The sequence below is a fragment of the Nycticebus coucang genome, chromosome 7 (genome assembly GCF_027406575.1).
Source record: "Nycticebus coucang isolate mNycCou1 chromosome 7, mNycCou1.pri, whole genome shotgun sequence".
Classification (NCBI taxonomy): domain Eukaryota; kingdom Metazoa; phylum Chordata; class Mammalia; order Primates; family Lorisidae; genus Nycticebus; species Nycticebus coucang.
This window is the reverse complement of record NC_069786.1, coordinates 43,710,345-43,727,669: the sequence shown is the minus strand read 5'-3', so window position 1 is coordinate 43,727,669 and position 17,325 is coordinate 43,710,345. Positions and strand designations below refer to the sequence as shown.

The following is a 17,325-nucleotide window of genomic DNA, read 5'->3' as shown; positions in this document are numbered from 1 at the left end:
ACACTGCAAGAAGAGTTGTCTTGGGCCATACATTGAGTACACAAATACTAACAAAAGCTGATGAGCAAAGAAAAAATTCCACACATATTTTGTAGTATCTTCTATGACAAATAAGCAAAAGGCCCTAACATAATGATCCTAACTATGAGGCCTGGTACAGTGGTTCATGCCTGTAATCCTAGCACTTTGGGACTCTTGAGACCAGCCTGAGCAAGAGTGGGAACCTATCTCTAAAAATAGAAGGGCATTGTGGCGAGCACCTGTAGTCCCAGCTACTTGGGAAGCTGAGGCAAGGGGATCACTTGAGCCCAAGAGTTTGAAATTGTTGTAAGCTATGATGCCATGGCACTTTACCATGGGCAAGAAGGTGAGACTCTTGTCTCAAAAAAAAAAAAAAAAAAAAAAAATCCTAATTATGCACCAGTCCATTCAGAGTCTTTAATGATTCAATATCTGGTGTGATGGAAGTAGTTGCAATTCTCAGTGAGTTCTCAAGATGCTCATGAGACACTGGTTCTAATTTTATCATTAACGTGTTTCATTCTTGCAAATAGTTGCTTAAAAATGCAGGTGCAGCCAAAAAGCAATGACATGAATAAGGCATGACTGTGAAGCAAGGGATATATATTTGTATCTAGAAAGATAGGACATATAAAAGCCCAGTACAGATAGTTGAATGCAGTGGTATCCTGGGAGGCTGAGGTGAGAGGGTCCCTTGAGCTCAGGAGTTTGAGACCAGCTTGAGCAAGAGCGAGACCCGTCTCTACTAAAAACAAAAAAAATTAGCCAGGTATTATGGCAGGCTCCTATAGTCCCAGCTAGTCGGGAGGCTTAAGGCAGGAAGAACACTTGAGGTTGAGGAGTTTGAGGTTCCTTTGAGCTAGGATGACATTACTGCACTCTACTCCACTCTGAGACTCTGTCTCAGAAAAAAAAAAAAAAGAGAAGTGGTCCAGGTGAAATGGCTCACAGCTATAATCCTAATACTCTGGGAGTTCGAGGCAGGTGGATTGCTTGAGCTCAGGAGTTCAGTACTAACCTGAGCAAGAGCAAGACCCCATCTCTAAAAAATAGCTAGGCATTGTGGCAGGCGCCTGTAGTCCCAGCTACTTGTGACTGAGGCTGAGGCAAGAGGATCGCTTGAGCCCAGGACTTTATGGTTGCTGTGAGCTACAATGCTACAGCACTCTACTGAGGGTGACGTAGTGAGACTCTGTCTCAAAAAAAAACAAAAGTCCAATAACGAGACATGACCAAATTTTTCTTTAAATTGAATGTCAGATTGCAGCTCTATGTATTCCATTTGAAAACTGGCAAGTAACATACTCATGGTGACTGAAAATGGAGTTGCAGATGCACCGAAATACTGATTATTTTCCTGGAAATCTTGAAATGTTTTCAAATTCTTATTTCAAATCAAAAAGCAAGACTGCATATTTTCTGCCATCCGTAGGCCTGTGCTTAGCCAACATATCGAAATGCATAAAATTGTTTTAATTCGAGCTTGCCATAATTTCCGTTTTATTTGGAATGCTGTTATGGTTTAAAATTGTATTGATAAAACTTGGTTTTCACCTTGAAGACGCATGTGTAACTGATTTAAATGAGCAGTTAAATCCACTAAAAATGCTAAATCTGTAAGCCAGCTTCACCACCTAGTTCTGGCACAAATTTGGTTTTTGATACAATAAACAGCATAACAGGTTGAAAATCATAAAATTTTTTCAACATCTAGCCTCAACTTAGATATCTTACTTCCGAAAAGTAAATGATGCTGCCATAGTCAAAATCAATACTTTTCAGGAATTCCTGGAAATGATTCAATCCCTCAGCCCTTATGTAATTCACAGTCTTGATGATGATTTGTATGACATTATCCATTTTTAAAGTTTTTGTGCATAAATCTTGATGTACTACATAATGTTACCTCATTAAATGTGAGTTTTGAGGGGCAATTGCATCATCTTCCACTAATTTTACAAGTCTCTTTTATCTACCACTACTGGGGCATCAATAACTATACTAGATATGTTGACAATGAACAAAGAAAATCCTATTTTTTATTGTTTCGTATAAATCTCTTGGTTTAGTTGTATCTTTTAATGGCACCAAAGAAACCATTTCTTCAGTGACAATACTCATCATCAATACCTCTAATAAAAATGGCAAGTTGAGCTGTATTTGTAGTATCAGTGCTGTTATCCATTTCTAAATCATAAAAGTTAAAATTAACAGCTTAACTCTCCAAATTTCTTTTGATGGATTTTCTCAGTTTCTTCAATTCACCTATCCTTTGGTGAGACAAACTAATTTTAAAAATATCTCCCCTTTTTTCAGGGCAAATTATATCTGGCATGCTTTCCATACATTGCTGAACAATCTTGCCATCAGTAAATGGCTTTGATTATTTTGCTATTAAATATGCTATCATGTAACTAACTTTTTACAATGGAATCTAAGTTGTAACTTAAAAAAAAACTTTGTTGAAAAGTCAGACTTTTCAATTTCACTATTCTGTCCTTAACACAATACTTTGAACGCACTGAATCTGGCAGCATGTTTGTACATATAATGCCTTTTCAAATTATAGTCTGAAAACTTGTACCAATTCCCTACAAATTAAGTGGCGTGCCTTACTATTTGCCTCGACAAAAAGTGGACAAAAGTCATCTGTCCACTTTTCAATGAACAATCTTCCTTCATCCATAATTTTTCTTTTTGGGGGTTCTGTTTTCTTTTGAGATGTTGTAGAAGCCATGCTGGGATTAAAAAAATAATAATAGATAAGGGGCTATATTTACTTTTATTATGAAAATTAACACAAAACAGAAAGCAATTTCTGGGTCCTTCCACATCTTGGCTGCCGATGTAGAGTGAGGTGAAAGGCCAACTGTAAAGCACTGTGAGCAATGTGAGGCACTGCCAAGGTACAGAAGTACCCTTAATAATCAAGTACAAATGCTTACTTAACTTCTAAATAAATTAAATGCCTAACATTATAATGGTAGGTTAAAATATTATTTATAATCACTGCCTTGCCAAACCACCCAAGCACATGTAATGTCTGATGGTGTCAATTCAACTGTCAGTGCTTGGAAGATAACACACTGAAGCCCCAGACCACTGCAAAATTGAAGCCACACATGCACACAAAGAGACAGGATGTTTATTTTACATGACATTGCGACATGATGTTGTTATGAAGTACTTGAGAACTGCACTATTGAGTTCCACCAAAAAGAAAAAAAAATCACAAAACAATCTTGTAATGTTTTAAGTACATTTATGATTTTGTGTTGGGCCACATTCATAGCCATCTTGGGCCACATGCAGCCTGCAGGCTGTAGGCTGGACACTCCTGGTAACAAGCATTTGCATTAAATGCAGAAACAGTTAAATGATCACTTTTCACTCTATGATCTCTAAGAATGAATCAGTACAGATAAAAATCTACACAGAGAAATTATGGTGTGTCTCTGAACAGATAATATTAGAAACATTCTTATCTAATGATCCACAATTTATGTAATACCACAAAATTTTAGAAAGCCAGTCTGAGGAGCATTCAATGAAATTAATATATACGCTGTCATACATTTTGAGTGTTCCATATACATCAAATTAAGATGCATGCATTATCTTCACCACAGATCCAGAAAATGGAAAAGATCTTCAAGTACAGGAGCAAATGCTTGGTAGAATTATCATCTCCTTCCATCTTTGGGCAAGTGCCCAAAAATAAACAACATACTAATTTTCAAGGGACATATGACCAAGTCATAAGAGTTCAATCTCTAAGACTGCTAATGCCATAACCAAGTAACACTTTGATCTCTCCTAGAAAAAGAAATTCATACTATTCCACTCATCTCCATGCTTGATATGACTATTTTAGAAGGATCTATTTATCAATTCGTTTTTCCTTCAAAGCTTGGACTGCAGTTTTCTAATTCTGAAAACTGCAAACTCATGGTTGAACCACAAATATCACAGAATAATGAAATCGCAATGATAAAATGATTAGGATAAAATTTTATCCAATTCCATGAATAATCTTCTAAGGTCTTTGTCATTTATGAGAAAATTCTTCTGTAATTACATATGAATGACCCTTGATCTTTTAATAAAGAACAAAACTAGGTAACACTTCAATGAGGTGAAATGAAAGATATAAATATTTAATTCAAATTATTGTTATAATTGGATTATTCTTTCATTAACTTTATGTAGCATAATCATAAAATACATGTACACACATATTGAGTATGATGTGGTGGGTTTTAAAACTGTATTATGTGACAAAGTTCAGTGAGACTTTTTCAAAAGATCTAGATCACATTTTATTTTTAATATACAAATATTTAAAAGTTATAGTAAAGAATGTAACAAATTAAAAAACACAGGAGATACTGTCTCCCATGTAAAAGGGTACTTCTCCTATAGTACATGAGAACTACATTTTCCTAACTGCCACATTGGTTTGGTGCATCTGTTTGGGAACTGACCCAGTTTGTTTACTACCTTAAGCAAACACTTAAGGTAGTACATGATGAAAAAATGGATAATTTCATTACCATATTGAGCTTTGGGTGCTTTTGACTTGGCTGGGGAGCATATATCAAAGTTTTTGTTTGTAAACAACAGAAAAGAATTTATTAAAAATAAACTGGAAAGCTCTACATCTTCAGAAGCATTAGAGAACTGGGGTTAGAATCTACTGCCTAAAATCAGGTCCCAGAACTGATTCAGTGGGGAAACCACTGCTGCCTGCACTTTTTTAAACACCTGCTACAGTGTTAACTCCAATCTTGCTGCCACCACCATTACCACCAGAGATTTCTCCATGGTCCCTGCTTCTTTGCCTTGGGGGCCCTCAATTTAAAATTAAGGGATTTTAATTGTCAGAGCATAAGTCACACGATACTCTCCTAATTCAAAATAGGGCAATAGCCCTACCTGAAAGGGGACTTAGAATTTTCAGTTCTTATGGAGATTGGGAGGTATACTCTGCCTTGCACCAAGACTCATCAGTGAAGATTTTCCAAATACAGGATAGGGTTTTAGCCTGCAAAGAAAAGCCTGTAAGAGTAAAGGTTCATCTTTTTTAACTATACAATTATCAACATAGTATGTCTTTCTTCTTCAAGGACTATTTAAGGACTATTAAGATGCTTTAGGAGCATTCCTAGGAAAGACCCATGACTCTTGACTTCCGCTTCCAGTCTCCAAGACTCTAGCAGAAATATGGCACTAGGAAACAGAGGTGCTACAAGTCATGGAACCTAAAAATATGGAACTTGGCTGAGTGAAAGTAGGGTAGAGGGTAGTGAGAAATTTCTCTTTTCAGAGTTTGTTAGGTGACTGTGAAATATTTAGTAAATTATCACCATGGGATGCAGATGACATGTTTAACTGAGACCACATTATTAGAAATGTATGGCCAGGCATTCCAGACAGAAGGAACAATGTAGAGCTATGAAAAGGCATGGTACATTAGGGGACCAAAAATAATAGATTTTACTTTATATACAGGCAGTGGTAGCCACTGATTTTTTTTTTTTTTTAAGGAGACTAGTTTTTAATAATATACTTGGTGGCAGAATAGCAGAAGTCCAGGTGAAAGATAACAAAAATGAGGAAAGTATCTACAGACAACAAATACAGGTTTAACATTCTTACTGTGAAAATCCCTAGTCTTCCAAAATCCAAACTTTTGAGTACTGATATGATGCCACAAATAGAAAATTATATACCTAACCTCATATGACAGGTCACAGTCAAAATACAGTCAAAACTTCACTTAAGGCACAAACTTATAAAAAATGTTATATGAAATTACCTCCAGGCTATGAGTATAAGGTGTAAATGAATATAAAATAAAAATGAATTTCATGTTAAGACTTGGGCTCCATTCCCAAAATATCTCATTTTGTATCTGCAAATATTCCAAAATCTGAAAAAAGAAGTCTGGAATCTGAAATACTTTGGTCCCCAGGATTTTGGATAAAAGTTAGCCTGTATGACATCCTGTAGCAAAAAATTGGTTTGATTTAGTGTTATATGGATATGAATGATTATAAAAAAGTCAAGCACTAAAGGGCAAACCTAATCAACTGAGTGGCGATGATGCCGCCATTAATTGAGAAAGAGAAAGCAAACGGTGTGGGGGCGGGGAGTGGGTGGATGGAGGTAAAAGGGGTCTGGAAATGTTGAATTTGAAATACTTGCTCAGGTGGAGAGCTTTGACAAGAAATGCAGCTCTGGAGCTTAGTAGGTAGAAGCATGGATTTGGGAATCAGGAACAAATTACTGGCAAAACATAAATGCTGAGGACAGATACCAAAAGGAAGTACCAACACATAAAATATAGAGAAACAATGAAAGAGAAGATGAAAAAAGAAAAGAAACAGGAAAATGTGTGTGTCGGCACCACCCAACCCTACAGGGTTTATTAAATAGGATTTAGGTTGAGGAGAGTCTCCTGGATGACAATTAGGCGGCCACTGTTAACCTGTTTCTGTAAGCTGAAATGGATTGTGATAAATATCGGTAAAACAGCAACTCAAAGTATTGGAAAAGAAAAAATAAGAGAAAGTAGTTTACTGACAAAGACAGGGTTAAATGAAAGGCCTTTCTTGGAAATAGGGATGCTGGGGGCAACTTTTGGACAAAGAAAGATTGAAGAAATGAGAGAAAACAACTGAAAATAAAATACTGACAGAATATACAAGGTTTACAAGGAAGAGTTACAAAGAATTTAGGATTATTCCTCTAAAAGATAAAAAGTGCTATGAAGGTGGAAAGGAAAGAAAATGATGAACTCATGGCTGATGGTGTCTATTTTCTTCATGGTTAGAAAGAGTACTCCGTTTGGGGGAGGATGGTGGAAGATAGAAAGTAAAGAGTCTACAGGAATGTGTGGTTAAGTGGACAGCATAGTATGGAAGGTTAATAAATAACTTTAGATAGCTAGGTAATTTAGGAAAGAGGAAATAAGCCTTTATAAATTAAAACATTGAGGGTTTTAGAAAGAAAACTTTAAAAAACATTTATTTATTGTTAAATGTTTTATTAAGGTATTTATTGCAGAGGAAATCCTATGAAAGAGAATGCCATGTGATCACAATGGCTTGTGATTAAAAAAATAAACATTTTATTCAGAAATAATTAAGATATGCAGAAAATTAGTAAGAATAAAATACTCCAAAGAATACCTATCTACCCATTAGAGCTAGACTCACTCACTGTTAGCTCTGATATCTCCTTAACACTTGTGTACAGGCACTCTGTATTCTCATACACACATACTTTTTTCTGATCCATTTGAGGGTAAGTTATATATATGACTTTACCCCTAAATACTTAAGTATATATTTATAAAGAATACAAATATCCTTTCATAGTAATCAACTTCAGTAAATTTAACATTGATATTTATCTAATCTACCATCCACACCCCAATTTTGTCAATTGAAGCAAAAATAGTCTTTGCAGGATTTCCTCCTTCCTTCTCCGAGATTCAGTATCAGATCAGGCACTGCAATTGGTTGTCATGTCTGAAAGAAGATTATTAAGATTAATTCAAAGAATTTGATAACTAATCGAATTTAGGGATTGAAAGAAAAGGATAAAAAATAGATGATTCTGAGTTTTTTGAGTCACTGGAGAGATAAATACAGAATCACCTGCAGAGGTGTTCACCTTTTTTCCCCTTGAACACTGGAAGAGTAAGAGTTGCCTTGGGCCATACATTAAATATGCAAAAACTAAGGAAAACCGATTAGCAAAAATGAGATCTGTGTATATTTTTTGTGACATCTGACACCCAGATAGGCAAAAAAAGAAGTCCTCACAAAATCAGCAGACAACTCACAGGCTTCAGGTTGGACATTCTTGACTAGGTAAATTAAGACAGTAAGTTCAATTTTAGAAAGGTTAAACATGAAAAGACCAGATCTAGTGGAGATGCCAAGAGGTAGAACCAAAAGGATAAAAAATCCTGGAGTGTGAGAAAGAGGTCAAGGATAAGGTATATAGATTACTTTATCTACGAAAAGTGCTATTACCCCCAAAATACATACGATAAAAATACTAAAAACAGAAATTCAAGACACTGAAGGTTCACAGGAGTTGAATAAAAAGGAGCTGGCCAAAGAAAGCTAGAAGGAATGGTCCTAAGAACCCAGCCCAGCCAAAAACTGCAAAAAAAAAAAAAAAAAGAAGGGCGGCGCCTGTGGCTCAAGGAGTAGAGCACCGGTCCCATATGCCGGAGGTGGCGGGTTCAAACCTAGCCCCAGCCAAAAACCACAAAAAAAAAAAAAAAAGAAGACCAGAAGGGAATTTTTAAAAGCACACAAATGGGAAGACAGATACAAAGTATAAGGATAGCACAAATAACAGATTGAGACCGAAAATAATTATAGCATTTGATAACAAGTAAGCAGTCTCCCAGAATGATGGGAGGCAGAGGTTTGCCTCAGTCTATCTTTTATGTCTTTTTCTACTAACTTCTTAAATACCAGTTTAACTACAAACTTGATTCCTTACGCTAGGATCTGATACTATCCTAGTCCCCAAAAGGGAAAAATTAAGGAATCCACGAATTCACAGATCAAGGACTTGGAATAAAACAGCTCTTTAGTATTTTTAGTCCTAGATTCTATTAACAGGACTATTATCTTATTCCAATAACTAAATTTCTATCTTTATATGCATTGCTGAAAGCAGATACCATTAGGGCCTAGAAACTGTCCCTGAGCAAAGAGAATTCAAACGGGATAATGGTGCTGATTTTATGTACATAGTCAACACACTGTTCACATGCTTTTTTGTTTATACTGCCTCTACTTAATAAGCTCCACGAGGGCAGAACTTTTGTCATCTTATTCAGTGCTGTCACCTGTCTTGTTCATCTGGGCATTAAATACATATTACTGACTAGCTGAAGGAAAGCAAATTACAGAACAGAGAGTTTGTAAGCTTTTTGGATATAATCTTAGCCACCATTAATAAGTTCTAAGCAATCAGAAAAAGTAGTAAAAATACCAAAAGACTGATACAGTTTAGGATTGCTAGTAAAATCAACATCTAAAAAAACCTCGAAACTCTGATGCTAGTGATCAAAACCCCTGGAAAACTGTAAGCACTAATTATAATGAATATCAATTTGGTAATTAACAAAAAGTTTCCAATAAAAACCCAAGAAAAACGATTTCTCAAAACCAGTAAACTGAACTTCACAAAATTCAATTTTCAAAGTGTACTTCTTTGGATAGTACTGATGGAGGATATTACTTTCCATCAAAATGGAGAGGAGAAAAAAATGGGAAGGAAGGCTAAATATGCAACAAAGTGATTTTTTTTTTTTGAGACACAGCCGCAAGCTGTCACCCTGGGTAGAGTGCTTTGACATTACAGCTCACAGCAACCTCCAGCTCCTGAGTTTAAGCAATTCTCTTGCCTCAGTCTCCCAAGTAGCTGGGACTACAGACACCTGCCACAACGCCTGCCTATTTTTTGGTTGTAATTGTCATTGTTGTTTGGCAGGCCTGGGCTGGGTTCGAACTCTCCAGCTCTAGTGTATGTGGCTGGCGCCTTAGCTGCTTGAACTACAGGCGCAGAGCCTAACAAAGTGATTTTCTAATGAAATATTTGGGAAATGATCTTAAGAGTTGGTTATGCCTCAGAAACTTAAAAGACTTAAGCAGTAGAGGAAGAAATAATAAATTTGTATGAGTAAACTAATGAAAAGTTTTAACAATCTACTGCAAAAAGTTTATTTGCAACTCTGTATGTCTGTAAGCTTAATTATAGTAATAACAGTTAGCATATTAATATACCACACAGGTACACCAAAAATTAATTTAAAAAAGTTTATTTTAAACTTATAACATTATCAACAAAGCTCATTATAGCAAATCTAGAAAACACAGAAAAATAGAATAAAGAACATAAAAATCACTAATAGTTCCAACACCCAAATATAATCACTGTTGGCATTTTGTTGTACTTTCTTGTGCTTTTCTATGCATATGTGTAAATATAAATGCAATAAACAAACCTCAGAGTTTTCCACATAATTCTGTGCCCTATTCACATGCCTGTTCAAAAATTTTACGTTTTCTATTATTTTTCTTTAGAACATTTCATAGAGATAGGATTACTAAATCAAAGCATATAAACATAATTAAGGCTCCTGACTGATAGAATCAGATTACTGACTCGCCCAGGTAAAACTAGCCTGTCCAGGAAGGACCCGAGTGTATGTCCCTCCCAGGAAACAGTGAATGGATTGCCTCTCTGACCCTTTAAAGTCCCCATCTGCCATACCCCATGTGTGGATTTCTTCCCGGTCTGGAATTACACCCCACCTGCACCCAGGTATTGGAGTAAAAGCCACTTTGATCACACAAACTGGAATTCATCTTCTTTTTATTTCATGCCTTGAAATAATCTTTTATCTTTGGGTCTGGAACCTTTCACTGACATAAGTTGCTTAATTGCTTTCTAGAAAGATAGTACCATTTTAAATTTCCTGTGAGATATATAAACATTTCACTAAAAGTTCTTTATTACCTTGTGAAAATTTTTTCCTCATTTAAACATTTAAATAATATATAATTAAAATCCATTTTAAATAATGCGTATCTTTTCTTTCTTTTTTTTTTTTTTGTAGCGACAGAGTCTCACTTTATGGCCCTCAGTAGAGTGCCATGGCATCACACAGCTCACAGCAACCTCCAACTCCTGGGCTTAAGCGATTCTCTTGCCTCAGCCTCCCGAGTAGCTGGGACTGCAGGCGCCCGCCACAACGCCCAGCTATTTTTTGGTTGCAGTTCAGCTGGGGCCGGGTGGGGCCGGCGCCTTACCGACTGAGCCACAGGCGCCGCCCAATGCATATCTTAATATGTATAAATCTGGGCAACGGAGTAAGATTTAACATAAAATGATTGCCTTAGAGATCCAACCAAGCAAATTTAGTTACTGACCCACCAAAAGAGAGTCATAAGGAAAGGATCAAGAAGATATTATAACACTATAACAAGTATCACTTTCATCCAAATAGGAAAACAAAACAGAAATTCATACCCCTATTCAAGGAAATTATGTGTTTAAGTATTCCATTTAAAAATACTGTAAATAAAAATTCTAAGATAATGGGAAAAGAAATTCAGAGACAGTAAATTGCAACACATTCAGGTGTAAGGAAAAATGCTAAATGGCTTAACTAGAAGATAAAAGACATTTTTACAGGGTACAGTACCTGATTAGAACTGGCTTTTTCAAGTCTGTCAATCATAATTTCAAATTGCAAAGGCTTAATTTCCATCTTTCTGTTAAGTCTATTTAATAAAGTCTCATCTTCTGAATCCATATCATAATCTGGTTGTTCGTTGTCTAGATTAAAAGCTAGGAAAGAAAAGAAAGATTATTCAAACTGAGGAGAAATTATGAAATAATATAGTGTTTATCGTATTTGACCAAAGACTACTTATAAATTTTAAAGCAATGACCAAAGAGGAGCTCATGAATAGATATGTAAAAATTAGTTTCAAGACTAATAGCACATGGGTGGTGCCTGTGGCTCAAAGGAGTAGGGCGCCGGCCCCATATGCCAGAGGTGGTGGGTTCAAACCCAGCCCTGGCCAAAAACTGCAAAAAAAAAGACTAATAGCACAGTGGAAGGGAAAACAAAATTTTGCTTTATGGTTTTCAAGTTTAATAGAATAGTAAAAACCAAGAAATTATACATGCCAAAATACAAAATAAAAACAGCAACTATAATGAAGATGAAACACATTATCAATATGGTAGTTTGGTAGCTTAATTAGAAACTATGAAACAAAATTAAGAATGCAGAAATAAATTCAGGTATATAGTATGTAATATAAATGGTGTTTCAAATCACTGAGGATAAGATGCATTGTTTAAAGAAGAAGGTGTTGGCATAACAGACAAATCATCTAAAAAAAATTCCTTTCCCTACACCTAACACCAACAAATGATACATTCAATAAAAATCTTACAGTAAAAACTAAAACACATAAAAACACTAGAAGGTGGCTTGGCGCCTGTGGCTCAATTGGCTAAGGCACCAGCCACATACACCTGAGCTGGCCCGGGCTGCCAAACAACAATGATGGCTGCAACCAAAAAATAGCTGGATGTTGTGGCGGACACCTGTATTCCCAGCTACACGGGAGGCAGAGGCAGGAGAATCGCTTGAGCCCAGGAGTTGGAGGTTGCTGTGAGCTGTGACACCACAGCACTCTACCCAGGGCGACAGCTTGAGTCTCTGTCTCAAAAAACAAACAAACAAACAAAAAAACACTAGAAGAAAATATAGAGGGAAAACGTATGGGCAAGAAACTCAGAAGCAATAAAACTGATTAAAAATAGACTAGATTACATAAAATTTAAAAATTTCCACATGAAAAATTTAATAAAATAAGTCATAAGAAAAGAACAAACTGAAGAAGAACATAACATACCTTAAAGATTTCTTACAAGTTAGAAAAACTAGTAACTCAACAAAAACTGATAAAAGATGAAAATTGGTATTACATGTGGAGAATAAATAGAAATGATTTTTAAACATAAAAAAGTTTATTTTTTAATGTAATGAGATAATAGGTTTCACTCATCAAACCAAAATCTAAACCTTATAATATGCTATTTGCAAATGAATAGGGGGAGAAAGCCCTCTCAAACATTATGAGGAAGAATTATAAACTGGTATTTAGTTCACTTAAAATTGTATCATCTTGGACTTGGTAGTTCTATTTTTAGGAATTTATCTTACATATAAACCTAGATAGAAACAAACACATATACATATGCAGGGAATTAGCTGTAACATTACAAAAAGTAAAAAAAGGCAAAATAAGCAACATATATTAGGACCAGATAAATAAATGATGGTTTATACATACATGAAATATAGACTGAAGTACTGAGGAAAAAAAATGACACTGACCTGTATACACTGATATGGAATAAAAATGAGCTTCATAAACATTAAATGAAAAAAGCTAAGGTGTAGAATACCATATACAGTGCACTAAGATGTGTGTTTTTGAAGGGACAAGGATGGATATATACACAAGTGTTTGTAAACGCACAGAATATTTTTGAAACTGGTAATAGTTCTCCATCTCTGGGTAAGGAAACTGGGAATAGTAGGGGTTCAAGGATGGTGGAAGGAATTAAAATGTTCTCTTTGTTCCCTTTTGTACTGTTTGATATTTTATGTATGTGTAACTGAAGGGAAAAAAACAAAGTGTCACATATGTGTTGAAATTACATGACAAGATTTAGAGTAAGACAATGAAAGAGATACTAATAACAAGTCGGTAACCTAATGATGTCTGTAAATCAATGTGTAAATGAATGCCCTACATTCATACCCTGTGAAATGTTCTGGCATTCTCAGATTCAGCATGACATCGTTAAAAGTTTGTAATACAGTAATAGAAACAGATGTGAATGTTTACATAATTTTAGTGAAATCAGCCTCCAAACACAGATAGTGCTAATGAACTTAAAGCATTTATTTTGTAATCAGAAAATGACTACATCTCAAAAATCTGAACTCTACCACACTACTTAAAAAAATTAGCAAAACAATTGATAATAGATAAAAACAAAAATAAATATTAGCTAATCTTTATAAACTTACATAGCACTTACTATGGGCCAGGCAGTATTCAAGTCCTTCATACATACTAAATTGTCACAACCACCCTATGTGGTAGGTAGTATTTTATATCCTAATGATTCTCACATTCTAAAATGTTAAATTGTCACAACCACCCTATGTGGTAGGTAGTATTTTATATCCTAATGATTCTCACATTCTAAAATGTTAATTGTATTTAACTTCTATCACATACTATAAAAATTAATAAATTAGAGGATATAGTTATTGACAAACTAATGACAGATTATTTTGTATGATGATTCACTTAAAATATTCCTGAGAAAATATTTTTTCTTATTTTTGATTATGTAATTATCAATAATCTAAAAATATGCTTGTAAAAAGTCAATCCAATCCTCATCAGACTCAATGGCAGATGATATGGCTCTCACAAACTAAAGAGGTTACTAAAAATTACTCTTCTTTCCACAAAGGGATATTTGTAAATGCACATAATGAAAGTCCAATGATCTGCCTTTAGTCCACAGACTAACAATAATTAGCCAATAAAATCAGGTAGTTGATAAAAATTAAAGACATTTTACAGAAAGATTTCAGAAAATACTGTGCAGAGTTAATGCAATATGCTGAATTTCTAAGTTAAACAGAAATTTTTACAAGTTTAAGGGCAAGGGCATATATACAGATTGTGCATGACCATCTTTTACACACCTACCTAATCTTACTCACCTTTTGTTCCTCCACCTCCTATCTGCTCTATCTTCTTATTCTATTCTTACAAAAGCCAGCACCCCAGCTTGTGAGGCAGGGGAAAGGACTAGAAAAGCTGGGAAATAGTTTAGAAAAATTAATAGTGAGAATTGATAGGAGATCTGACAATGTGTTAAATCAGAACCAGGGCAAAGACTTGCACTAGCACTCTTTAAGTATTCTATCTTAACATTTCTCTATTCATTCAAAAACTACAGAAGAAGCATTATTGATTTAGGTATTCTGTTGCTTCTAAACCAGGTACAAGTGTTTGCCTGTACCTCTCTTAATCTTATATTATCACCTCTACCAGACAAAAGGATAAATTCTTTAAAAGCAGTGATTACTTCAGTCATACTCGTATACCCACTACATAGCACTTCAAGAAAAAAAGAATGGATACTAAAAGCTGATGAATAAAAATAGCTTTTTTTTTTTTTTTTAAATACTAGGAAAGGATTCTTTTAAACTACAAGCAGAATATCTTTTTTTTCTTCTTCTTCTTTTAGAGACAGGGTCTTACTCTGTTGCCCAGGTTGGAATGAAGTGGTACAACCATAGACCCCTGTAACCTGGAATTCCTGGACTCAAGACATCTTCCCACCTCAGCATCCCAGTAATCGGGGCTATAGGTGAACACCACCATGCCTGAATAATTTATAAAATTTGGGGATTAGAGATAGGGTCTCACTATGTTGCCCAAGCTGGTCTTGAACTCTTAGCCTCTTGCCTAAGCTTTCCAAAGTGCTGGGATTACAGGCATGAGCCACTGCACTCAGCCTCAAGTTGAATGTGTTTTGCAGACTTATTGATACTTCATTTTTTAAAACCTAGAAAGCTTTTTCTTGCTAAAAAAAAAAAAATTAAATTAAATTAAATCTTACAAATACAAAGTTGGTTTCACAGACCAGTCAACTAAACAAAACAGGTTAAGATAATACCACTTCCCAAAATACCACCTCCCCAAAATAAAGAGAGGGGGGAAAAGCAGGCAGGTTTGAAAATTTCTTGATGCAACAGATTAACAGAATTAAGACATGAACAAAGCTAACAAGGGCATGTGTCTTTGTGCACATAGAAGACTTCACGTGGTGAAGCTAGCTTAGCAGTATACAACCAACAATGAAAAATGAGGGAATTTAAGAGTGTGCATGGTAAATAAGAGAAGGAAAAGGGCAATAGATCAGAAGTTCCCTGTAACAACTGTACGACAGCTAGCACCTCAGGAAAATTTGGTTGCACTCTTCCAGGGAGAACAACAGCTTCTGCATAGGTAAGGAAGTGGGCATAACCTGCTGTTTGAGTATGTAAAGCATTCACAAGTTGACTGGCTATGGCTTACAAAATGTGTAATTAGTCTAAAATTAGCTGGCAAAGTAAATATTACCTCAAATTAATAAAGTACCTTTCAAAGACCCTGACTTCTTGGTCCTTTGCCATGTTCATACATGAGTAAGCATTTTTATCTAATAAGCATATAAATGAAAATAAAGAAAAGAAATAATACAAGATATTTCTGAGCCACCCCCCACCCCGCCAAAAAGGCAAGATATTTTAAAATTAAATGAGGCTTACCAAGCGTAGTTCCAAATGAGTAATCAGCGATTCAATATGGTACATGATGGGCCAGTTACTATTACTTCATAATATTATGAAGATGAACTAATATACTACATGATGTTACGTCATTACACATCATCTATTAAGGGGAAATACTTATTTCTCGTATTTCTACTCAAGTTTCCAGGATGGAAAAGTATAGATAGGAAAGATACTTTCAGCTTCTCTTCACCTCTTTGTACTCTCCTAAGCCAAGGAGTGGCTTAAACTGGAGAACTTGGGAGGAGGATCTAATAAGTTCCTGGGCTCTCTAGGAGCTCTTCCGTCACAGAGGCTTCATTCTAGTCAGCCATCCACTATACAGTAAGCACAGGACTGACGCTGCCTCTATAGAGGGGTAACTGTCTAAATCAGGGGTTAAATATTAGAAAGTCCACTGAAGCCAGATATCTGCATCTCACCTTCCAATATCACTTTTATTAGTCATAAAGCTCAAATTTTGTGTCTGTTTCTCAATTACAGTAGCACTTTCCATTTGGAAAACAGACTATCCCAGCACTACTTATCAAATATTTCCACCCTTTCTCCAATGATTTGTAATGCCACTTCAGTCATACATCAAATTTCCATGTATGTATGGGGTTTTTTCTAATCTTTTTTCTCTTTACATTGGTCTACATTTTAATCATTGGACAAAAAATTAATATCACAAGCCATAATAAGAAAGTGTTAATTATAGAAGGAAGGAACAGACCGGGGGCATAAGGATACCTTTTCTATAGGTATGACTTTCAGAACCTGTAACTATGTAAATATTTTACAGTTATAAAACAAAATAAAATCTTGAAAAACAGTGCTTAAATGAAAAATTAAATGGAACAAGAAGCCTACTTGGGTTCTACTACAAGTATCCCGAAGACACAGTGAAGTGACTATACATTTCTAGTGGGATTACAGTAAAGACTAAAAGCAAAAACCAGTTAATCAACGAAAAAACCCTGAAACTATTTTTAGTAATTATATTGTTGGCATTAGAGCTGTGGGATTACCATGGTGTCCTGTGGGATAAACATGAGGGTATACTTGGGTATTAGTATAAATTCATGACATATTTTAGTTTTAAAAAAATTTAAGGGTATATTTACCAGGTCAGCAGATCCACTAAAAAATCTTAAGTAGCAATGAGCACACCCAGTGCCCAGCTTTCAGCTCCAAATACAACTTCCCACTAAAAGGAAGAAAAACAATCTGCGGGAAATACACAAAGCGAGCCTAGTACTTCTTAGCTTTTTTGCTTCCTGGTATAGAGTCACGTCAAAAAGACTCAGGAGCTAACCTGAATAGGTTCCTCCTGA

General features: G+C 35.3%; 1 protein-coding gene across 4 annotated transcripts in view; it reads right to left on the bottom strand.

Annotated features, from left to right (window-relative positions):
* EPC2 (enhancer of polycomb homolog 2) overlaps positions 1-17,325 on the bottom strand; it is a 161,733-nt gene that overhangs the window by 40,306 nt on the left and 104,102 nt on the right. For all 4 annotated transcript variants that reach the window (XM_053597616.1, XM_053597619.1, XM_053597618.1 and 1 more), the window contains one exon: positions 11,264-11,409. In XM_053597616.1, the coding sequence (XP_053453591.1) occupies positions 11,264-11,409 (146 nt within the window). The remainder of the gene's footprint in view (positions 1-11,263; positions 11,410-17,325) is intronic.